The sequence below is a fragment of the Haplochromis burtoni genome, unplaced genomic scaffold (genome assembly GCF_018398535.1).
Source record: "Haplochromis burtoni strain Fernald_Lab_line unplaced genomic scaffold, NCSU_Asbu1 Contig_233, whole genome shotgun sequence".
NCBI classification, from domain to species: Eukaryota; Metazoa; Chordata; class Actinopteri; order Cichliformes; family Cichlidae; genus Haplochromis; species Haplochromis burtoni.
This window is the reverse complement of record NW_024582594.1, coordinates 927,588-951,326: the sequence shown is the minus strand read 5'-3', so window position 1 is coordinate 951,326 and position 23,739 is coordinate 927,588. Positions and strand designations below refer to the sequence as shown.

General features: G+C 41.1%; 2 protein-coding genes across 5 annotated transcripts in view; both read right to left on the bottom strand.

Annotated features, from left to right (window-relative positions):
- Positions 1 to 9: 9 nt before the first annotated feature.
- LOC102313832 (multidrug and toxin extrusion protein 1) lies at positions 10 to 10,285 on the bottom strand. Of its 2 annotated transcripts, XM_005944520.3 has the most exons (16): positions 9,835 to 10,280; positions 8,267 to 8,368; positions 8,083 to 8,151; positions 7,818 to 7,966; positions 7,439 to 7,481; positions 6,860 to 6,904; positions 6,673 to 6,770; positions 6,022 to 6,119; positions 5,737 to 5,918; positions 4,823 to 4,931; positions 4,565 to 4,640; positions 2,814 to 2,883; positions 2,608 to 2,740; positions 2,396 to 2,490; positions 2,244 to 2,307; positions 10 to 2,129 (listed from the first exon to the last, which is right to left on the bottom strand). In XM_005944520.3, exons 1-16 carry the CDS (start codon positions 10,003 to 10,005, stop codon positions 1,882 to 1,884), a joined length of 1,752 nt encoding a protein of 583 aa, XP_005944582.1. In that variant the 5' UTR covers positions 10,006 to 10,280; the 3' UTR covers positions 10 to 1,881. The 2 variants fall into 2 exon arrangements, 1 of the variants encoding a protein (XP_005944582.1); XR_006055154.1 differs by lacking the exon at positions 10 to 2,129 and having other exon boundaries at positions 2,612 to 2,740; positions 9,835 to 10,285.
- Positions 10,286 to 13,253: 2,968 nt separating this feature from the next.
- Positions 13,254 to 23,739, bottom strand: part of LOC102313531 (FERM and PDZ domain-containing protein 1) — a 51,337-nt gene continuing 40,851 nt past the window's right edge. For all 3 annotated transcript variants that reach the window (XM_005944519.3, XM_042226893.1, XM_042226895.1), the window contains 5 exons: positions 22,924 to 23,143; positions 22,637 to 22,819; positions 21,730 to 21,874; positions 20,377 to 21,648; positions 13,254 to 19,146 (listed from right to left, as the gene is read on the bottom strand). In XM_005944519.3, the coding sequence (XP_005944581.1) occupies positions 15,728 to 19,146; positions 20,377 to 21,648; positions 21,730 to 21,874; positions 22,637 to 22,819; positions 22,924 to 23,143 (5,239 nt within the window). In that variant the 3' untranslated portion in view covers positions 13,254 to 15,727. The remainder of the gene's footprint in view (positions 19,147 to 20,376; positions 21,649 to 21,729; positions 21,875 to 22,636; positions 22,820 to 22,923; positions 23,144 to 23,739) is intronic.

Sequence of the window (23,739 nt, the reverse complement as noted above, 5' to 3'; positions counted from 1 at the left end):
AAAAAAAAAAAAAAAAAAAAAATGCAGTTAGTCACACTTAATTCATGATTTAGCAAAGGGGGAAAGTCGCTTTTTGACATAGGACCATGTATATTTGGAAAGTTGTTTTTCACCTTAATAAATAAGATCTTCTAAAAACTGTAGTTTGTACTTGGATGAGCTCTGTCAATATTAAAATTTGTTTGATAGTCCTAAACCTTTTACATATGCAAAAATTAAAAGAAAAAGATCTCAGGAAGGGGGAAATTTTTCACTGCATGGTATATGTTTAAATGACATTTCCAACAAATGGTCATAGTTATGAAACAGGGCTCAAAATGCAAATCATACAGAATGTGTCTGGGCCTGACTACGTGACAGTCTGTGCAACAAGTTACTTTTTAACAGTGATTATGCAGAAAGGGAACACGGTCATTCATGACAGATGATCTGGAAACTGGCGAAAATGACTGAACCAAGAGGGGGGTTGAGTGGGACAGAAGTCATTTCCACGGGTGGCTGAGCTCATTGCTGCTGATCAACAGGATCAGGTTTCTTTATTGTGAATTGATGAGACCTCTGTTTGTCCCAGAGATGAGACTGATGACCTACAGTCATTTCTAAATGGGTTTTATGGAGCTGCTGTTAATGTGGAATTTCCCTACATAAGCCAACTTTTTGAAGCTTGCTTCATGAAAAGCCTCTTTTTGTTCAGGAGTTATTTATTCATACACTCTCACACTTAAAAGCCGCCCAGTATGACTACAAGTTTGTGATTGTTTAATGCTTCACTATTAAACAGTAAACTCTTTATTTTCAGATTTCCAACAGAAGGAACTCAAAAACATCAAAACAACAGAAATAGAAAAGAATGGCAGATGACTCAAAAATGTATTTGTTCAGCAAAGTCTCAACACTGACTAAACAGACCTTCATCTATTCGTTTAAAGCCTAAACCGATCATGAAAATAAAGATCTCTCTGATACATCTATTTAAAAAAAAAAAGTCCATAGTATGGTCTTTTGAAGCAAAAGGAAGATATAAGAAGACATTGTGCAGTGAAATGTTTGTTCTCGTGAAAAATGCTGGCATAAAATGTTACTGGTGGACGTTTAAGTTCCTTGTTTCCACCCAGAAAATATACATTTTCCATTTGCTTACAATTAAGTCCTCATTTGGACCCTTAATAGTAAAACACACACACACACACACACACACACACACACACACACACACACACACACACACACACACACACACCCCCCTTCCTGAAGCAGATTTCCTCATAGACTGCATACTAAAATTGGATGCTGGATGCCCCTTGTTGGATAGTAAACAAGTTACTCAGAGCTTAGCATTTTAGCCTTTGCAATCTTCGTGTTTTGAAAACTGACAGAAGGACTGAGTGGTGACTCACTAAGAAACCAAGTGAGACTGTATACTCATACAGTGAAGTGCATAACTGCCTTTTTCCTTTGTGATGCTAATGGGACCATAATTTCCTAAGTGAACATGATGTTGTATTTAATAAGATGTAACACCTGTGACAGAGCCACAGGTGAGAAAATGTTTACTGGGGCAAGCAGAACAAGCAGAAGAATTGCTTGCTGCTGTCTGTTATAGAGAATGCACACGTAAGACACTTTAGGTACATTTCAGACCTGAAAGCATCATCCATCATTTGTATACAGTCTTTGGGTTTTGATACCTGATACAAGAAATTTTGAATGTGAATTTAGCCTGACGTTAGCATCCGCTCTTTTGGTGTGCAGTAAAGAAAATATGAGAGGGCTGCAGACCAGGAAATCAAAGAGTTTCTGGAAGCTGCACAGAGCTGAAGACTGGAGTAGATTCTCAGTATGGTCAAGCTGTTGAGCAGCCCTATGACACTCAAAAATCCGTCATTTTAACAGCTTCATTAGAAAGTGACTGATGATTATTCCAGCAAGAAGGATGATGATCATGATTATTAATGCCAAACCACGCCATACAGCCAACTGTGGTACAGACAGAACATCTCCCACTGTGGTGGTGGTGGTGGTGAAGGCTCTACTGCCTGAACTGGCTACAGTTGGGTCTGTGTTTCCTCCCTCAGCACTCAAACACGCAGACTCAGCTCCACTGACCTGGGCCTGACTCTGATGTGAATCTAGAGGTTTGGGGCAGTTAGAGAGAGAGAGAGAGAGAGAGAGAGAACTTGAGATTAACCCAAAACGTTCATGCGAGCCTCAAAGCAAGACTGTTTCTTATTACCAGTTCTTACCTGAGTGTTCCAGCTCAGCTGTTGCATTTTCCTTTGTGATGTGAACCCCTGCTCTCACAAGAGCCTGATCACACACATCAAAGACACTGATTGTACATTTTAGCTTCAAATAAGAAAGCTTTAAACTTAAAGCAACTGATGTAGCTACTCACATCTTCTGAAGCCTTTTTCCAATTAAGTTTGCACAAAAAAGTGACGTAAAATATCATCTGAAGTAAGAGGCAAATGACAAGTCCTGTCCAAAGTCCTGTCACCGATCCAAAAAAAAAAAAAAAAAGTTCCTGAAAGCTGCTAAACAAATCCTCTGAGACAGAGTAAGTAACACACACACACACACACACACACACACAGAGTTTGGTTTTACCTACAATCCCCATGTTTGCTGCGAACATCAGGGACACGCCAATGGGGAAGCCAATGAAGTAGAATGCAACAAAATTACACAAAGCACCAATCAGCTGTTTCCCCACACCTCTAAGAACACCTGCAGCCACGCCCTGCAAGTATCAAACACTGGTCATGTGGATGTCTCACGTGCTTTGTGAATGGTTATTCTGCATGATTTCTCACCGCAATGGCATCACAGATGTGCATGAATCCAAATATAAGCATGACATCAGCAACCCTCTGAATGATGTCTCTATAAAGATATAGAAATAAGACCTTTAAAAGGGTTTTTAGAAACATACTTTAAATTGATATTCATGCTTTCAATGTAACATCTATCTCTAGTCAGCAAACCAATAAAAGGAACGAGTTCAACTGCAGCAGTCAAACTGCATCTGAACCTGACATTGTTATTCCTCACTGTGGAGTTTATTGAGCGTGCTTCAGCTGCTTGACTTAATTATTTAGTAAGACCATAACATTAAACATAATAAAAAAGTGGCAATATAGTTTATTATTAAGTGTTAGTTTTCCTTCCTTGATTCCTTGAAATTGTCCACTCTTCGTCTAAGGTCCAGTTGTTCATGGTTGAGCCCAGGTACTTAATGATAAAGGCAATTTGAAAAAACCAAAAATAGACAGTCTCGAGTGTTTATTGAATATACCGAGTAACCACTCACACTGCAAGCTCATAAAAGCAACTGATCTCTTTCATTTAGTAAATTGTTGAATCTCCCTTTGGAGCAAGAATCTCAAAACTAGTTACAGACATTTACTTGAACCACTTGTATGATTTGCACAATCGCAAGGATGGCTACTGTGTCAGTTCTCCCAGTTTATAAATAATTGTTATAATTAAACAGCCATTTTCAGGGAATGCCACAGGATTGGCTTCAGTTGGGTTAAAATCAGCACTCTGACTTGGATTTTCAAAAACCCCTATATGCTTTCAGTCATCATCTTGCCATCATCTTTACAATATTCAGCTCATGCTTCACCCCTGTCACATTCTCCTATAAATCTGCTTTTAATTAAGTTGGAATTGTTTAATAGGCCTCTGGCCCCTGAGAGAACAAGCCTCGAAGCATAATAGCACCTCCACCGTGCTTCACACATTAGGAAGATTTAGTGTTTTGTGCCACCACACTTTTTGCTGGGCTCTTGGGATAATTTTGGTTGGCCGGCCACTCCTGGAAAGGTTCACCACTGTTCCATGTTTTTGCCATTTATGTATAATGGCTCACACTGTGGTTCTCTGGAGTCCCACAGCTTCAGAAATGGCTTTATAGCCTATTTCAGACAGAGATCTCAGTTGCTTTGTTTCTCATTTGTTCCTGAATTTCCTTAGATCGCGGCATGATATCTGCCACTTTGTCAGGCAGGTCGTATTTAAGTGATCTCTTGATTGAGAGTAGGTGTGAGAGTAATCAGGCCTGGGTGTTGCTAGAGGAATTAAACCAAAGATGTGATACACCACACTTAATTTATGCTATAACAGGAGAGGGCAATTAATTTTTCCACTTAGTGCCATGTAGGTTTGGATTTTTCCCCCTTAATAATAAACACCATCATTTAGAAACTGCATTTTGTGTTTGTGTTATCTTTGTCTACCACTTAAATTTGTTTGATGAGCTGAGACAAATATACAAAAAGAATAGGAAATCAGGAAGGAGGCAAAACGTTTCACTGTATTTGAAGTCTGGGTCTGGGTGCCTCACAGGATGAACACTAACTATAAACTGAGGGATTTGTTAAAGGGACCTACCTGCTAAACATTAAACAGTCACAGATCACCGTTGTGCATCAACATGAAGACGATGACCACAGATAATGTATAATAGTCTGAATGGACTTGTGTAACATCACAGACTCAGCTAGACATCCACGTGTCTGCAACAAAGTAAAACTGAGTGTGTGTCTGTGAGTGCACTCACTGCTCGGAGGTGAAAATGTAGCCAATGACGTTCTTGGTAGAGATGATGAAAGCCCCAACCAAACAGGCAACTGCCACTGTGGTGCACAAACAAAGTAAAAATGCACAGCGTGAGAGAACAGTTCACATGTAGAGATTTCAAAGAGAGAAGGTGAAGACACGACCTGTGTTTTCAGGGACTGTTTGCATGCGTGTTGATAACACATGTAACCAGCCGTTTGCTTTCAATTATTTCTTTTTAAGATTACTCATTTCTTACATGCACAGATGATAGAGACTTTGCACGATAGCACGGCCTGCTTTGGATTTCCTGCACCAAGAGCATTTCCAACTCTCACACTGGCAGCAACAGAGAATCCCAGTGGGCTCTGTGAAAAGATATGTATTTACACAGTGATAATGTGAAGTATTGAATTTCATGAAAATAAATGATCTCATTAAAGTTAGTTTAAAGTTATGAGGGACATGGCACCACTACCACATTGGTATGATAAGTTCAAAAGTAGAGCTAGAAGCTCGTTATCTTAGCACAAAGATTAGAAACAGACGAAAACAACAAGAGAGTCAGTCTGATTTGTTGTAGTGTAAACTTGCACAAGCTCAAATAAAACTGCCATTAGGATGAAGACAACACAAACACACACATGAAGAAACACACAAAGAAACCAAAGCAACTACTGCCAACTTCATTAGAAGAACAGAAGGAAACTGCCAATAAGGCTGGTAGTTTTCCTGGGCTGCAGCACTGCATTGCATATAATCCAACTATGTTCCCTTGGAGTGGTGAGCATTGATGAGCATATGCAGTGTGCTGCACAAACTGGAAGCAAACCATGCAGCAGGTGAACAGTCACTGATTTTACAATCCCACATTCATTGTCCTTTATTCATCAGGAATACAGAGTTTTATGGTGGTCATGCTTAAAGGGATCAAAGTCCTTCTCAAGTATAGATTATACAAAGATTTTTTGTTATAATCTTTTTAAAATATATGTTCTTATGAAGGATTATTAAGATATTTTAAAGCATTTTTATAGCTAAGATTAATTTAAAAGGTTATTAATGGGGTTATTAAGGTTATTAATTTCACTGTTTCATGAAAACAATAGAAAATAAATGGATGGATGAAATAGTCTCTCCAAAAACAGGAAAGGAAAAATGAAAAAAAGTTACCATATAAGCTACAATGCAGAGTTGGTATGCTATGGACTGAGCTCCCAGCTCAACCTCACTTATCACACCAGCCAGGAATCCTCCGATTTCAAATATCCACCAGGACAAGCAAATCATGAGCATACTGGGAATAGCCAGCTTGATGAAGAGACCCCACTCTTGCAGACAGTCAAGCGTCCAACCTGCAGCAGAAGTTTGAAGAAAAAAAACAAAACAAAACCATTAAAAGACGGCCAGCTTTTTAAACCTTCACTCAAAGATCACGCTGTGGTCAAGAAAACTGACCTCCCCATGTGGCTTTGTGTAGACCCTTCCAGCAGATGTAAGCACATAGGAACAAAGCCAGCAAATACTGCGACATGGCATTGGCTGCTGCAGATCCACTTCAGTAGTACCATGAGCAGAAGAAGTGACCAAAAATAGAAGTAGGCACTTATTAAGAAATATAACGACACAGTATGAATGGAAAATATCAAGATTAAAACATGTACAAAGCGTCCACAAAAGCAGTTAAATTAGACAGTCTTAAAATAATATTTCATAATTGTTTTGAGTTTTTTCTTCTCCTGCACATTTTTTTTAATGATTTTATGGTTTTGCCAGATTAGATCAACTGGAAGGATTCTATACTGTAAGTATACCTGAGTAAAAGTCAGGGATCTATCAGAATCAATAGGTTTACAGTTTTGAGCACAGTTATACTTCACTGTCTTTGCTAATCTAAGAAATGTCCAGATGTGCCACTGGAACTATGTGATGGACTCTCAGGTTCAAAATCTAAATCACTAAATAATTGTTTTTTTGTTTTTGTTTTAAAGCTTTAACACACCATTCCCGTGAAACGCTTAAAGACACATATCTGCACCCTTCTAATCACTTATCATTCAAAAGTGATTAAAACAAAAAACAAACAAACAAACAAAAAAAAAAACTCACGCAACACCCAGCTCCAGGGGATAGAGGAAGACGTAGTTGATGACAACATTGAAGACATTTCCAATTGCTCCAGTTATAACCTGAGGCCACATAATTCCCTGTAACGAAGAGCAAAACGTTTTCCATTTAAACTTAACTTTGTTACATGTCATGAATGTCATACATGTCTTATGTTAGGATACTGGACCTGATTTTGTAGATACTTTCCAAGCAGTTGGTACATAAAAGCAGCCTGGAGATAGAAAACAGACAAAAAGTTTGAACATTTTTTTGTCTTTAAACACATCTGTTGATTCTCGTATGATTGCCGATTGTAACTATTGTTTCTAAGAACTTTGTATATTGTTACTTTGTAATGTGTTTAAAAACTTTAATTGGATGGCTATTAAAATTTTAAAACTGATACATACAATCAAGGAGGTGATATAAGATCAGTAAACTGCAACTTAGGTTCTGTTTGACTAATATTGTTGACATATTTTATTTTACGTTTGTTTCATGTATGTCATGGGTTCAACAGTAAGGCAAATCTTGTGTGGATCGTTGAGACAGCTCATTTAAAAAAATAGAGTTCCATTTTTGTGGTTCACCTCCCTAAGGCCCGGTTCATTTTGGATGATTTCGCAAGTGTCCCTTACGAAACAGGAAGTGCTCAGAGTGGGTGTTCTCCCTTTTAGACATTCTCTGATTTTACTGATAGCTTCCACCATTAGCTTGTGCGTTCACACACAGGATCATGAGGGAAAACTGAATGCATCAAACTCACCGGGAGAGCAGGCATGAAGATTTTCACATACATCTGGGCGAGACTTCAGGCCAGAGAGACAAACACAATGTGTGAAAAAACTACATATCTACAATGCAGGTGTGATTACAAGTGCTCTTTGCCTACAAAACTGATTTGATTCTTTATGGCCTAAATTCAAAAAGGTGCTTGAAACATTTCTCAGACATTTTGACATGCAAGACCTGCAGAGTTGCTGCAGATTTGTCAGCTGCACATTAATGTTGCAAATCTTTTGATCTACCACATCTGCTTTACTTCTACTGTAGTGCAGATTTTGACTTAAAGTATATATTGTGCATTTACAGATGATAATTATGAATTTGTCTAATTCTGCTCTAGCTGTTCCTGTTGAACTTACCTGGCGACCTCCGGACTCTGTTCGACTGCGAGTAAGAGGGGCTCAGTGTTGATGAGGACGGCCCAGCAGGGGAAACAGGCCAGCAGCAGAATCAGAACTCCCCTCTGGAGAATCACACCGACTCGCTTCAAGTTACCGCTCCCATACGTCTGCATGAAACATTCAGACAAAGACTTACTGATCACATGACAAAGTAACAGTTCAGGAAAACAAACTTGATACCACAATCTCCTTGTTAAGTTGTTTAAAAAACATAGGCCCCAACCTGAGATATCAGGGTATCACAAGTTGCTGATAAACCAGTGCCAACAGAAATACCACTGACGTTAACCACCTGCAAATAAATAGATACATTCATTTAAAAAAGCATGTGTTCAGAATCCAAATGAAGACTTACAGAAGGCAGCGACAGAAAAGAGCTGACGTACGCTTCAAGTGTGTCTCCTTACCGCAGCTGCTAGTGACACTCCTGCAAGCTCAGTTCTCCCCATGTGACCACAGAACACCATACTGACTGTACTGATCATGTAGACCATCAGCTGAGAAATGAGCTGGGAAAACAAAATCAAACGCAGCATTATTATCCAGCAGATCATAAATAAATAAAGAAGAACTGTTTCATTAGAATTTTCATTAGTCAGAAATACCTCATGATATACTCGCTTCTAAACTTCTTGCAGTCTTTTTTAACATCATATATTTTTAAACGCACAGATCAGGCTTCTAGGAAGGCACCAGAAGTCAAATTCATCATTTAATACCGACGTAAGGACAAACCAAGATTATTTGAGCCAAGAATTTAATTTAGAACTGTTAAAATATTGTGACGTGAAATTTTCTTTCTGTGCTTCAATAAAGTATGCAAGCATGACTGTACAAATGTGTTTGTTTATGGTTAGTTAAATGACCACGTGTGTGTTTTAAAACAGTGTTATACATTTTTACATATGAAAAATAACATGCTGATGCTGCTGGCCTGAAACTTGAAAAACTATCAATTTTCAGACTGATGTTTAATTTTTTTTTTTTTTTTTTACTTTCCTAATTTGTTCACAACAGGTCACCAAAGAGGGCAGATTTGTGTCTCTTTAGCCTGTTAGGCTTTTAGCCTGTAATGTGTAAACCATTACAATAAATAAACTGCATAAAAAGCAAAGAAATGCTTCGCTGTGACCGTTCTTATACCATTCCCCGTTATATTGGAGATGGTACTAGGGCTCACTCTAAATAATTCTGCAACCTGATTCTGCAGACCACCAGCTTGAAGTTGCCCTTCAAGGCACAGGTCCTATCCAGATCAGTCAAACATGGCCGGCTTGGAGCAGACACCAACTGTCCACCCTCACAGCTGCTGCTAATCAGGCTTCAATCAGGCACCCGATTGTCAGCATCTAGAGTACCAGAAACTCAAAACACGAGTCAATAGCAGAATAAGCTGTTAAGTTTTTGATGGGCACCACCCAGAAATGTGGCATAATTTAAGGGGAAATAAGCAGCCATGTGTATTTTTTTTATATATACACCTTTTTGAATTTTATAATTTTCATCACTTTGTCTCTTATTGAGATACTTAACTTAATTTAAATTATTTTGTTAGTTAAATTTTCTATTTTTAGTGTTTTATCTTCTGTCGTGCAGGATCCTGCCACTTTCTGATAAACAGATTTTAACACATTCAATTAGTAAAATGTGTGACAGTCTAGTTATAATGCTGATTTTTAATACAGCTATGTGGAATCAAAGCATTAAACAGTATGCAGCATGTTGTAACTCAGGCCTGAATGTCAGAAGGCTATAAAAGATTTAACATACAGTAAGCAAAAAAAAAAAAAAAAAAAAACTTTATGTCCGAGTGTTGACTTTTTATTTCATAACCAGATTGGAAAGGTCTTATTTGCGAGACTGTTACAGGAGTTGCACTCAGGTCAGAACTAGCTTAAAATGAAGCAGGTTTTTAAAATTTCATCTTTACTGTTGGGAATAAATAATTTTTCAGTGCCTCAATAATGCGTCTTACCACCGGTCCTGCCAGTTTAACAAGCTGTAGCAGCTCATTCCAGTACACCGGCGGGATCAAACAACGGGTGCTCTTACGGCAAGGAGAGCATCCTTCACCGGAGCTCTGAAGTTCATTCAAGTGTCCGTTCACTTCCCTTAAATAATCGGTAACCGGTTCTGGACCTTCCATGACCAGGAAACGAAACGCTCTAAACCGACTTGGATCCCAGACACCATTTACGGCCTCGTCCCCTGCAGTCACGGACACATGTCAGGCACAGCAGATATCCCACAGCTTGATCCACGCGGAGAAATCCACTGAAATCCCCTCGTGCTTCCACTAAAACGTGACGCGATATGTGACGTAAACGTCTAGGAAACGCTGTTGACGATAAACATGAGTGTGTTTTATTACAAAAACAAACAAACAAAACTAAAACAAAAACGTCTTCACAACAACAGTGTGTGGTTTATGTATTGGAGTTTATTTTAAAAAAAAATACGGGCAGGCTTTTTGTGAGATTATTCCACATCGTCTTCCTCTGCTTTCATTGCAGCCACGTCACGCTCACGAGCAGAATCACGAGACCAATGCCGAATATGGTCCTGAAGAATGTAAAAAAAAAAAAGGCTTGTCATACTGTAAAGACAGCTGTTCTATTTTTATGGAGATATCTGCAGACATGTATGGAGACAAAAAACAAACAAACAACAACAACAAACAAACTGGGAAACTGCTGATTGACGTATGAAGGATTGTAATCGGAATACTATGAAAACAATTGTATCAAAGCTGATGGAAAAAGTGTGTGAATGTCATTTTAACAGCCTGCTGACTAAAGATCTCAGCTCTCTCTCTCTCTCTCTCTCTCTCACACACACACACACACACACACACACACACACACACACACACACACACACACACACCCATCAATGTCCTCTTGGCTTCCTTTTGATGTAATGCAGAAAGAACCCTGTATGTGTGTTGCACCCTGCACGTTTACTTCTCTATGCTGTGCCACAGCAAAGATTCAAATGAGATAATTTTGTTTAAAATACTTAAAGAAATACATAATCACGTTTTCATTGTTGCTTATATAGCACAGAATTTTAAGTGTCAAACATATCACTATAAACATCAGCAGAGATGGGCTATTATTGGATTTCACATCAGAGGCTATGCATTAGCAGACAGTAAGCGCTTTGGGGTCCTTAGATACTAAGTAAAGCGCTATACAAACACAGGCCATTTACCATTTAGCAAATGGTTTCAAAAGACACTGCTCTTGCAGCTGGTACATAAAGGTAGTCTGCAGTAAGACAGATATAAGTTGAACGGTACAGGATGAGCAACATACATTATTTGTTCTTCATGGTAGGAGCAACCAAACATCATCCAAAACTCTGTTCGAAGTTAAGTTTCCTCTGTATTAAGGATCCAGACCAAAGCCCAGTTCCAAAGACGCTGGAACTCTGTGTAAAATATAAACAATATTTCACTTTATTCATATTTTATTCACAGAAAACTGTTTGAAAATTGTTTAAACTGAGATGTTTTACCATTTCATGATATATATTGGCTCATTTTGGAATTGACAACATGTTTGAGACAAGAATAAGTCCCCCCGAAAAGTTGGGATGGCACGCAAAACGCTGGAAAAGTAAGTGATACTAAACAAGTTAACTGGCAACATGACTGAGTGCACAAAAAGCAGCTTAGCTTGCCAAAAATCAAATCAATAAATTAAGTAGTGTTTGGTTATTTTTTTTGTCATTGTGATAAATAGGGTTAAGACCAGGGGCAATTCTAGGATCAGAGCTTTGGGGGTGCTGAGCACCCAGAGAGCTGCCCATCCAGGCAAGGTAAACTTTACTCGTCACGATGAGACTTCTTCCCTGTCTCTGTCAGTCCCTGCATCCTTAAATGTCTCCAGTTGTCCCGAGTTCCCTCTGACTGTCTCCTTGGTGCATTTAAACCCCTGTTCCTCCCTGTCATCGTCTGTTGTCTTCATCTCCATTATCAGTCATCATAATTTTACCCTCTCTGTGCAAGTCTGCAAATTTCTTTATTAAATCATAAGATTCTTAAATTCATCAAGTCTCTCTGTGCCTGGGTCCTCGTCACAAAACATGACATCACTGTTTTGTACATTTTAACACAATTTAATCCCCACATTTGTGAAAGAAAAGCAAAATACTTTTTTGAAAAGTCTGTAACAAAACCATCAAATCTGATAAAGGTTATTTAAATGCTGCTAAAGACTACTACAGCAAAATAAAAATGTATTGGAATTAAAAAAAAAAAAATACATATCCTAACTTTAATTACTGCGGGAGAATAATGAATGATGCTCATAGTGAGTAAAAAGTAAACTGAGTGCATTTTTTGGACAGAGATTCACTTTTAAAGTGTATGTATAATATAATACAGATACATAAAAATACACTCCAAAAATAGAAGAGTCCTCGAAATGTACAAAATATTATTAAAAGATTAGAAAAATGGAGACACCGTATCTCCTTGAGGTTGGCAAATCTGTCTAACTGAAGGTTAAATGCAGTTAATATGTCCTGTTTTAAGCCAGGCACTTCCACCTCCGCTCAGCCACCATCGCTCTGGCAGCAAGGGCGCTGCTGAAGCACCCCCAAAATAGGCTAAAATCGCCCCTGGTTAAGGCAACATATGATCTGATGACTAAGGTGACTACAGCAGTAGATGTGGTCTTTTCGATCATGTCACATGATCTCTATCAGCAGGTTTGTAGAATTGTTAAACTTCTGTTTATTTGGGTTTAAAAAATCTCAGGGAAGTCTCAAGAAACGCAGCAGCTTGTTTAGTTTCTGCTCATGCCTTCGTGCCTGAGGCGCTGACACAGTATCAGGTGGCACTGCCGCCCTCTAGTGCTAAAACTATTTAATGCCACCAGCTGTGTCGCTGCTGACCGCAAAGCCTGAAAAATGTGATGTGACAGAGAAAACCGAAATGACAGAATTAAGCGTCTGCAGGGTGAAATCTCTCAGTACTTCCTTTTGGAAAACCTTTAGATTTTTAGTCACATGATTTTATTATGTCTTTTGCCTTTCAATTATATTGTACACCAGTTTAAAAAAAGAGATTAGGACAACATGTAATCATCACAGTATCCTATAACACAAAGTCAGTTAAACTTCAGTGATGTCAGTCAGACCACTGTGGATCCATTTTTACCTGCTGTGGTAAAAATTAAAGTCTTTTTTTCAGATTTGCTTTTTTTTTAAGTGTCTTTGTAGCTTGAGATGGTGTATTCAGCTAGCCCAGCAGCCAGCACAGCGTCAGAGATAAGCCATCACATGGGTGTCGAGGGCATCAGTCCAGCAGCAGGCCCAGTATTTACTCACAGCCCAGCACGGTGCAGATCAACTGACATTCGCCAGAGAACATCAGAACTGGCAGGACTGCCACTGGCGCCTTGTTGTCGTCACAGATGAGAGCAGGTTCACTCTGAGCACATGTGACAGATCCCACAGCATCTCCAGTCTCTTTCATATGTGCACACTGAACTATGACGATTGATTTTTCCCTAATTTTATTATTTTCCCAGTTTAGTTCAACTTTGTTTTTCCCTCTTCTTTATTATCTTTGTTTGTGTTGATTATGTTCAGCTGTTCCTCTTTCCTGATATAGAAACATGAATTAAGCAGCTGCATCTTAACAATATGGTCACACTCTAATATATAAGATTCAACTTTGAAGCAATGCAGCCGAGAAAAAAAAAGCAGAATAGTTATAACCGTTTTAATCTGTTGAGCGGTGAATGTAAATACTGTCCCTTGTTCTAACGTCACCTTTTTGATTAAGGATATAGGGAGTAGACCAAACCACTGTGACCCACAGGAGGGGGGAGTCCACTTTTTTCATCTTCAAAAGTTGGTTTTCTTACCACAAGAGCTGCCAGTGCTTATTACTAATATTTAGTATCATAAAGGTATCCTTCTAATATTGCATTGAGGAGGACGAGAGAGAAAGCTGATCTGGACACCCTTGCCTTGTCAGAGTTTGCACCCCTGTTGCATTGTCTGTCTGACTCAGCAAAGATGATATTGGATGAACAATAAAAGGAATCATGAAAAGATCATAACATAGTTTTTAATGGTGGGAATTGAGCATTACAAAGCAAGCACAGACTTCATCTATCCGTCATTCACAGATAAAATCCCTGAAGAGATAACAATGCATTTTATGGATTATAACAGCATGCTTCGTGAGCACAGAGGACTTAAAAAAAAAAGGTTTTCCATCATTACTTTTAGGGAAACGTCCACACGGAGATAATGGTAAAACTAAACCCATTCTTCTCTGCAAACTGGAAAAAATAATACAGGAAAATATCCTATTGGAACCTAATGAAACAAAACAGTAATGTGAATAAAAGCGTTTTGGCTGCTATCATAAAAAGAAACACCGTTTGCAGTTTACTGTATCCCCTGAACTGAAGTGGTGAAACGAGTTTTGATGGTTATTTCTGCAGTGAACATGCAGGTCTTGTGTGTCGAGCCTTTTAACTGTTAAACATTCCCAGTGAAAATGCTGCCATACAGCAGCTTATCCACAAATCAGCGTTTTACATAATTTTCGTGTCAAATTTTAAAGAAAACTAAGAAGAGGCTGTGAACCAATCACTGGGTCTGACCGGCCTACATAATGTGTCAAAGGCTGAAAAAGCTAACAATACTGCATTCTGTGGCCAAGTTATGTCACTGGTCAAGTAGTACTTGTAGTCATACTGGGAAATCTATAATAATGCACTTAGTATAAGGGACAGTCGTTTTTCTTCATCCTCAGAACTCAAGCAGAGGTGTGATGGTTTTTATAATCTTGAAAGCAATCAGAAACTCAAGAACTGTCACACACCATAAATACCTATTGATAAGTATCTTCTGTAGCCTGCGGACTGTTGTGGAATATACAAAAATAAATTAATATATGGAAATAAATGCAAGGAGCTGTAATGGTAACGTCACCATGCACTGGAAGGTTTCAGTCAAAGAGAAAATAAATGAAAGAAAATGTTGAGAATCTTTGACGTTTCCACAGATCCTATCAAATGTTGGTGTAAAAGGACAAAAAACTCAATGTGCCGTTTCATAAAATCCTGCAACGCGCATACATGAGCATTCCACTACTAGGTTTATAAAACAGCAAATGGCTTCAGGCTTGAAATCATCAAATCATGTCCCACACTAGTTTTTGGTTTTGTAAACATTAACATTCAGAAAAAGTCTTCACTGACGTCCTATTAAGATACAGTATATAAGAATCCGTAAACTGCAGTCAGATGATCAGAAGAGTTAAAATGGTCAGTCTGTTGAACAAAAGGCCAGTGTATGAATGGATGAGTCAGAGTTACTCTGAATCGATTACATGTGTGCTTGTGCATGTGTGAAAAAGGCCCACTACTTTGACACACCACTGCTCCTCTGTCTATGACTGTAAACATTTCCATATTTATTCCTTGACATTCCTTTCTTCAAAACTGCAGTATCTCATTAAATAAACCAATCAATAAATAAACAAACAGATAATAACATAGAATACATTCAAGTACATCAGCTTTGATATTGGAATGCAAGCTTGCAGCACTCTACAGTCTGGCTCTTGGCTATCCATCTGGTTTGTTTGGTACAGTACGTGCACAGCTAGTCAGTCACCACATGCGCCTCGGCGATCTCTGCCTTGATAACCAGAAAAAAAACTGTTAACCGGCCCCAGTTTTTTGAGCTTCCTAGGAACAGCACCGCAAGCCAAGAGTCCCAGGTCACACTTATCCACACCTACAGCAGCTGTGAGCTCACTGGTGACCTCACGGATGTGGAGTTGAACGCCACAGGTCGCAAGGCTGAAGGTAATTTCTCGAAGGGCTGTGGTCTCCTCAGAGTGCAGTTAGGGTGCGGAACAGCTGAGTGAGGCAGAAGACTGAGGCGGTGAGTGCTGTGCACTGTTTGGCTAGCAGCTTGGTGCTCAGGTCCTGGCAGCTGCGTTTGCTGCTGGCACGCTCCGCTGCCAGGCAGAAGTCCCTGAATGAGCGGGCCACATCTGCCAGACCTGCGACGGCCTCTGCGTTCCTCCGGTCGCACCTGTCGCACCCAGAAAACCAGAGGCACACGCCTGCCAGCTCCACCAGGGTCCGGAAACTGTTGGCCAGAGAGTGAAGCATCTCCTCTGGGCTCTGTCCGATCCCCACCACCTTTTGGCAGCCTGACATCAGCCGCCGTGCTTCCATCTGGAGCACCCTTTTGTTCTCTGTAAAGTGAGCAGGGCACGTTTCTCTTGGGTGACGAGCTCTGTGTCCTCCTACAGATCGGTCAGCATTGCTACTTTCTAGAATGGAAAGAAGCTGGTCTACATCTAAGCGGAGTACTTGGAAACCCGTGGGAGGTTCTGGGTAGCGCTGCTGACCCAGCCGACTCATGGTGTCCTTGTGCGTTTGAGAAGTGAAAGGGTCAGAGGTGTCGGAGAGAGGCGAGAGGAGAGGGCTGAGCTCAGAGGTAGAAGAGGAGAAAACAATGGAACGAGGAAAAGAGGGGGAATGGGAGGACGTAGGGGAAAGAAAGGAGGGAACAGGGGAAGAGCTCATTAGAGGAAGACCTGCCCCAGAAGTCTGCGTTACTCCGCTGCTCTGTGTGCGGCAGGAGAACTCGTAGACCGTCAGCTCATCATCGAAGCTGTCCTCGCTGCCGAAGCAGTTTGTGTAAACAGCTGGGCAACCACAAGCATCCAGTGGCACCTGCACCCCCTCTACGATCGACTCGCATCCAGAAGATAGCACAGAACCACACCCAAACTCTGACTTCAGAGGTGGAGCAGACACCACCTCGGCCTGGGCCTTTGTCTCTGTTGGATCCTCACAGATAGTGAATACTCTGCAGCCTGAAGGAGGTGTTTTTGGTGAGCCTGAAACTTTCTCTGAAGGTCTACAAAGATCCATTAAAGGCCTGTCGCTACTTGTCCTTCTTATTTTCTGTGGCTGAAAAGGAAGCCTGGGCCCATTTAGATTCTCTGTGGTCACCACGATTGCAGGAGGGATGGAAGGTGATCGATTGGTTATTTTATAACCTGGTACGTCTGCATCGGGACTTGTGACTTTGGAGTTTGGTTCTGGAGAGTCTTTTATGGGACCAGGAGTGTCCATTTTTAAACCTGCGGCATCTCTTTGGAGTTGGCTCACTATGGAGGCTGGGGGCTCTGTTATTGGTCCTGGTGTGTCCTTATCAGATCCAGAGTACAACAAATTTCGATGTTGGGGCTTAGGCTCAGTCTGAACAGGCAGGTCAGAGCTGACCTCCTCCTTCACCTCTGTCCCTGAATTAAAACTCTTTGCTGATGTTAGCTCTACAAAAAACTCCCCGTCCACCTCTGATCCTGTGACCGTTGTATCCGAATCATCTGACTCTACCGACTCCGCAGTGTTGCCAACTTCTAAGTCAGCATTTTGTTTGACATCATTAACGTCTGTTACTTTAATGGTGACCTCTGCTTCTTCCTTGGTGTTGTCCTCAGCAGGACTCTGGGCCACGTTCCCAATCCCGGGTTGACTGAGAGACTCTTGAGATCGTGATAAATAAAGAGGCAGCTGTTGAATCTTCCCCCTAAGCGTTGATGCAGATAATCGGCCCATGATGGCAGGGGAACAGGTTTGGAAGAGGAAATGAGTCGGAGAAGTAGGTTGTTTAGCGAGATCGGTGATTGTAGCCATGCTAGTTTTTTCTAACTTAGAACTAACTAAACTTTCTTTATCTTCAGCACTTTGGGTTTCACTTCTGGGTTTATCCACGGCTTGATTTAAAGCACTGAGAAATGTGCTCTCGCTTTTCAATCCAACACCTGAATTAAAAGTAGGAGACGTGGCGCTTGTTGCAGCTCCGAGCTTTGCTGTAATTGAGTTTATAGCACGAGTATAATCAGAATGAATTCTTGTGCGAGACTTGATTTGTGACTCGCTTTGACCTGCTGATTTAGCTCTACACTTTGTAGCTTTAGTCCTGTCATCTCTCCTGTCACTCAGTGAATTACTCACTTCATCATCATCATCAAAAACATTGTCAGAAGTGGTGCTGTCTGTAACTTCATCGCTTATGGTCACAGCCCCGATGGCATCATCATCGTTAACGCTTGTGACTTTTACGTGTGCCTGTTCTTTGTCATTGCTTGTCTTGGGATTGTGTTCCATATAATCTGAAGCTGTAATTTTGTTTTGGATTTCCATGTACTCGCTGCCCTCTTCCTCCTTCACTAGACAGCCACTCTGGGATTTGTGAAGGACTGGTACTGAGGGTAGAGGGGATGAAGGTGGGGGTGGTGGTGGTGAATATGAGGGGCCTTTAAGCATGTATTCCTCTGCATCTTTCATCTCTGGTGCAATCAAACTGGACACCAAAAGGCCGTTACTGCCCTTTTTATTCCCGTCTGGTAAACATGTAGACAGTATGTGGATTTCTGGTGGCGCCTGCACACCCACAAGTGGTCTCTTTAAGCTAGACGAGTATGCTCCCACTCCCTCTTTCTTCTCTTCCTCCTCTTTAATCTTCTGTTTAGTGATTTCTTGCAAAAACATATGACTAGTGAACGGTCCATTCCCTGTCAAACCTGCTGACTCCGGCTTCCCTTCCTCTTTCCCTTCCCTATCCTGCTCCTGTCCCTCCCCTTCCTCCTTTCCGTCACCCCTCCGATCGGCACTCTCCTTTCCGTCTGGATCCACACGGCAGCGGACAACAGTAATGGTTGGAGACACTGATTTCACCAGATCGGTGACCGATTTGGACTCCATTGCGTCAGGTTCCATCTCCATTTCCTGTTTCCTGGTTTTGGGAGCAGGCTTTGGGTCTCTAGGCTGATCAAGAGAACCAAAACCTGGTGCACGCGAGCAGAGTGTTGACAGAATGGGCTTTGACTCAAGCTGAGCAGGTTCCCCTTCAGAGTGAGTAAGTGAGGAGACAGTGGGGCTAGGATTCTTGGTTTGCTCTGAAGGTTCAGGATCTGAACTGAGGATCTGGGCATCGCTAACTTCTTCCAAATGTTTTTTATGACATCGCTTGGAAGCCAGGGCCTGCTTTGACTCTGGATCTGGCTCTGGATACGACACCCTGGACGTGTAATCGGTTTCCATGAAGGAACGCCGCTTCTTCGATCTTTTCCTGAGCTGGAACAAAGTTTCTCTGCCTCCTCCTTCTTCCTCTCTCCATTTTCTATCATCTTCTGCTTCTCTAACTTTGTCTGTGTCCGGCACAGAGACTCTGATATCACTGAGGCTCAGTGTGCTGAGGAAGTCCAGCTTCATCTCTGTGCAAATGTCTGCAAGATAGCACAAAAATTTCAGCTTTTGTGTTTAAAGCAGAACAAATATCACAACAAAATTTATATTCTTCTGTGTGCAGTGCACAGACATACAAAATAGGCCATAAATGTACATTCAATGAAAATTACAGGTTTTGCATCACTTTTTCCTTTAAGGTTAGTTTTTCGTTTTGCACAGCAGTTGCCATTAAACTATTTGTCTGCAATTTTTTGTATTAGTTTTGCTCCAATGTTTGCTGTTAGCAGCTAATGTGGTGGTAGATGGACACTCTACTTAAAGGGGATATATTCAGCTCATTTCCAGTGTCATATTTTTATTGTACTCTACTAGAGTAGAGGGGGCCTTGAGTAGCCCATCAGCTCATCATCTCTGAAATAAGCTTGCTTTTTATATCAAATCAAATTAAAACAAAAAATCCCGTAAATTGGAGCAATTTAAGCTTCAGCTTTTTTCCTTCATGGGAGTAGAGGTAAAACATAACATTACATGTCAAATGTAGAACAAAAACATTAAACAATGTAAAGGAAAAGTACATAAGCATTATTCATGAATTATATTTAAAATAGTTCTTCCATTGACATGTTTATATAGGTCCAAATTATGTATTAGATTAATAGATGAGTCAATAGAGTGAAATCTAACTTTTATAGCTAGTCAAAGCTGGATCATCCACCAAAAGATTATAAGATAAATAAGATGGTGTCTTCCGAATATTAATGGGGTGTGGAGAAAACATGCAGTTATAGAAGATTATATTCACTTTGGTACTTTTTTCCAATAATAATCCCCTGTAATTCTTTGCCTTTGGAAAGTAATCGGTATGAACATAACCCCTTAAATCTAGTAGAATAACGGTATGAAGTACTGTAGTGGACTTTGGAAATATTTATTTGAGGCATATCATAAAAGCCCTCAGATGCAGTTAGACTATACTTCTATCCCACCTGGACTGATGCAGTAAAGGAAATGGCAGTTTTTTTCTTGCATAAGAGTGTCATCAGGATCAGTAGACCACATCTACCATTATTGTTAGGTGTGGCAATTATGTAACATGTTCTGGCAATTATGTAACATTTTCAGTAATCCAGTAAATATTCTAACTCTTTTAGGGAGTAACCACTTCAGCCACTAGATGGCAACAAAGCAGAATTTACAACCTTTATTGCTGATCAGTATACAAGACTTGAAAATTCTTGAGATCAGCCTCACAGTGAAAAGTAAATCACCTCTTGGCACAGCCCCTGATGTCGGGTCTTCAGGTGAGGTGAAACGATCCCTGGCGTCAAAGAACTCCTCATCAGAGCTGCTGTCTCCAAAGCCAGGGGGCGGGTGCAGGATGGGTATTGGCTCCAGGTCTTCATCTTGAGTCTCCTCTCCCTCCTCCCTCTCTTCTCTCTGTTTATGAGAAAGGCTGCGTGCACTGTCGGGGGTGATGTTGGAGCAGATGTTGTAGTAGCAGCGTGCGTCGCTCTGGTCAAAGTTAAACACAAAGTCTGTGTTTGAAGACGGGGAAGGTGATGACAAATATTCTTTAAAACCACCTTCCTTGCTTACACTTCCTCCCTCTCTTCCCCCATCTGTTTCTTTTAACGCATTCCTCCTCCTCCTCAACTCTTCTTCGTCGTCGTCTTCCTCGCTGGCCTCTGGAGGGCTCGGCAGGAAGTCCACGAGGCGGGAGAGCTCCGCGAAACACAGGGAGCTGTCATCAGTGCAGAGGTTACCTGAAGATCTTTGGGCATCAGCAAGGCTCTGAGAAGAAGTGGAGACGGGTGAGGTGAGCTGGGGATCGGCTCCATCGCCTGATCTCCTGCAGGCCCCTCCTCCTCCTCTGTCAGGAGTTGTGAGGTGAATCAGGGGATGGGAGTGCGCAGGTGGTGGGGCAAGCAGGTGAGGCTGTACATGCCCATGAGAATAAGGGTGAAGGTGAAACGAAGAATGGACACTGGTGTGACTTTGTGAAGCAGCACTGGGGTGGATAGAGGAAGAGGAGCATGACATCAAGTCATCTTCCTCCAGGCCATCGAGAGTGTCACTGGAGGCGCTGGTGAGGACATGAGAGTCCGTATGACATGAATCTGATACAGACGGTTCCTCCTCTGCTGCTCGCACATCCTCGTCACATCCCATCTCCCCTTCCTGTCTAGCGTGTCTCCCCGAATCATTGTCCGTTACGTGGATCTCTATTTGTCCACAATCCTGCACTCTCTTCACCTCCTTCCTGTGCTCTGAGCTTTCATTCTCGTCATTCTTATCGAGCTGAAACTTTTCTGTTTTAGTGTCAGAACCCTTTTCATCTTTTAGCCTTTTATCCTCGCCAGGTTTCTCTCCCTTTTCACTCTCATCTTTGTTTCTCCGACTGTCTTTTCTGTTCCGTCCATCTGGATCTGATGAAGATCTGATTCGAAGGCGGGGCTTCTTGTCAGACACCAGGTTGACCAGCGGTTCCATGTCTAAGTCTGAGGATTCATCGGAGTCACTGCCACACCGTGAAACATAACCTGTGAACATGAATCCAAATTAAAACGAGATAACATTTATTGATTGTTACAGGTGTGATGAACGCATTGTTGTCTTTGTACCTTCCTCAGCAGAGATTCTGTGCTTCTTGGAGTCATCTATCCAGGGAAAGACGTTGAGGTCAGGGTCAACAAACACTCGGCAGTACCCTGCTATTAAGCAGGACATATCCTTAGCCGCAGCTGACTCCAGTAGTAAAGTAATGGGCTTTATGAAAGAGAATGGAAAAAGAGAGGTTGTGGGGAAAGACAATTCAGCAGTGTAAAGGCACTTAGCATAAAGTTCAACCACTGTTTCTGCTGAGGTTTGTATATTGTATGCAAGGGGGTGCAGAGAATAATATAAAGAGGTTATGAAAAACAGAAATTGTTCATCTTAATTCATTAAAACACTGCAGTAAAGGTGGGTCGTGTTAAGATGAATGCTAATTAATATTGTGCTTAAGCAGTTAAGGAGGTCTGGAAGTCAGCAGCTTATTAAGAGAGCTTTTAAAGCTAATTAACAATCATCCAAACAGAACAAAACTGTTTCCAAACTGCAAAACTGATAAGAATCTGCACAATTACTCGTGTTCACCTAATGAAAAGGGGAAACATGCAGATCAAAACAACATGTGCTAAATACAAAATGCACCAATAAAGAGATGAAAAATAATACTAATTAGTTTCCAGCTTAAGCAGAAACCTCCAGAGCTGACAAAAATGGATAGACTGTGGATAGACATTGATATAAAATATCTAGCTAATGTGAGAAAGACGTTATTTAATGAAGGGCTATCCTAAACGTCAAGCTGGGTGAGTGACAAACTGTGGGAGATGGCTTCCTCATCCGGTGACATTTTGACTAACATTGATCATAGCTCACAAAACTAACAGGAAATGTCATCAGGAAAGTGTTTACAGTGTTGCAGATGAGGTATTCTGTTCCTCTTGCATATTAGGTTTGGGTGTGTATCCTTTTAGGTCTCACCTTGATGTCCTGCAGGTATATTTTGACCAGGCTGACCTTTTCCGATTCAGGCAGCAGCTCGATGCGTGTTATGCTGGTGAATTCTGTGAGGGTGGACAGGATGCTCAGCTTGTGGTTGACGATCTGACTCACCCCGTGCCGTGCTCCCACTAATAGGGTCACCATCGACTCCCTGTCCTGGAGCTGAACAACACAGAGGAGGTGGAGAAAGTGCAGAGAAAGAAGATGATTCAAATTTAAATATACAACCAAATCTCAAGAACAAAAGTATACAGATCAAATCCTACCATCATGGTGGCACCAAAAGATTTCCCTCCAAATGATTTGAGTTCACTCAGCTCCTCCAGATAGTTGATCCGTGTCTGATCGACTGACAGGCCCTTTTGCTTGGGATCGTACAGGGATTGGCTCTTCTTTATGTGGTAGCCGATGGCCTTTCTCAGATCCTTTTCTCGCATGTTCCTCAGCAAGGTGGATGACACAAAGTTCTCTATGCCCCAAGTCTTTCTGAGGGAAACACACAAATGCAGATTGAAAGGGTTTGTTTTTGTTTAAAAGGATATTAAAACTTTTTCACACACAAAACAACTAGCCTGTTAAACCTGCATGTTAAACAGGGAAAGGCACTCATTTAAGCAAAAAGAGATTTGTGGTCGTCTTCATTTTTGGACCGCTCGCTTTATGAGTCGCCACAGCAGATGATCTGCCTCCATCTCGATTGCATCTTCTTCCCTCACACCAACCGTCTGCATGTTGTCCTTCACTACATCCATTCTTTCTCTTCAACATATACTGTATATCCCACTATCTCTCCTCTGCACATGTCCAAACCATCTCAGCCTTGCATCTATGTGTCTCCCGATCGCTCAACATGAGCTGTCCCTCTGATGTACTTATTTCTAATACTCTCCCTTCTGAACAAACCCAATGAAACCCTTAACACCTTAAAATCATAAATCATGACAGGTGTCACTACCATCCTGTAAACTTCACCTTTCACTATTGCTGCTATCTGAGACACTCGTCTCCACCCACTCCAACCTGCCTGCACTTTCCTCTTCAACTCTCTTGTGCACTGTCTTCTGCTTTAAATGGTAGAGGCC

What these genes read in the sequence shown, in the direction of transcription:
- LOC102313832 (XM_005944520.3), bottom strand. Translation starts at nt 10,005, where the DNA reads ATGGAAGGTCCAGAACCGGTTACCGATTATTTAAGGGAAGTGAACGGA. An exon ending in GAGTGTCACTAGCAGCTGCG is followed by an intron (nt 8,152 to 8,266) that starts GTAAGGAGACAC and finishes ATTTATTTGCAG; the next exon opens with GTGGTTAACGTCAGTGGTAT. An exon ending in TCTGCATTGTAGCTTATATG is followed by an intron (nt 4,932 to 5,736) that starts GTAACTTTTTTT and finishes ATCTTTTCACAG; the next exon opens with AGCCCACTGGGATTCTCTGT.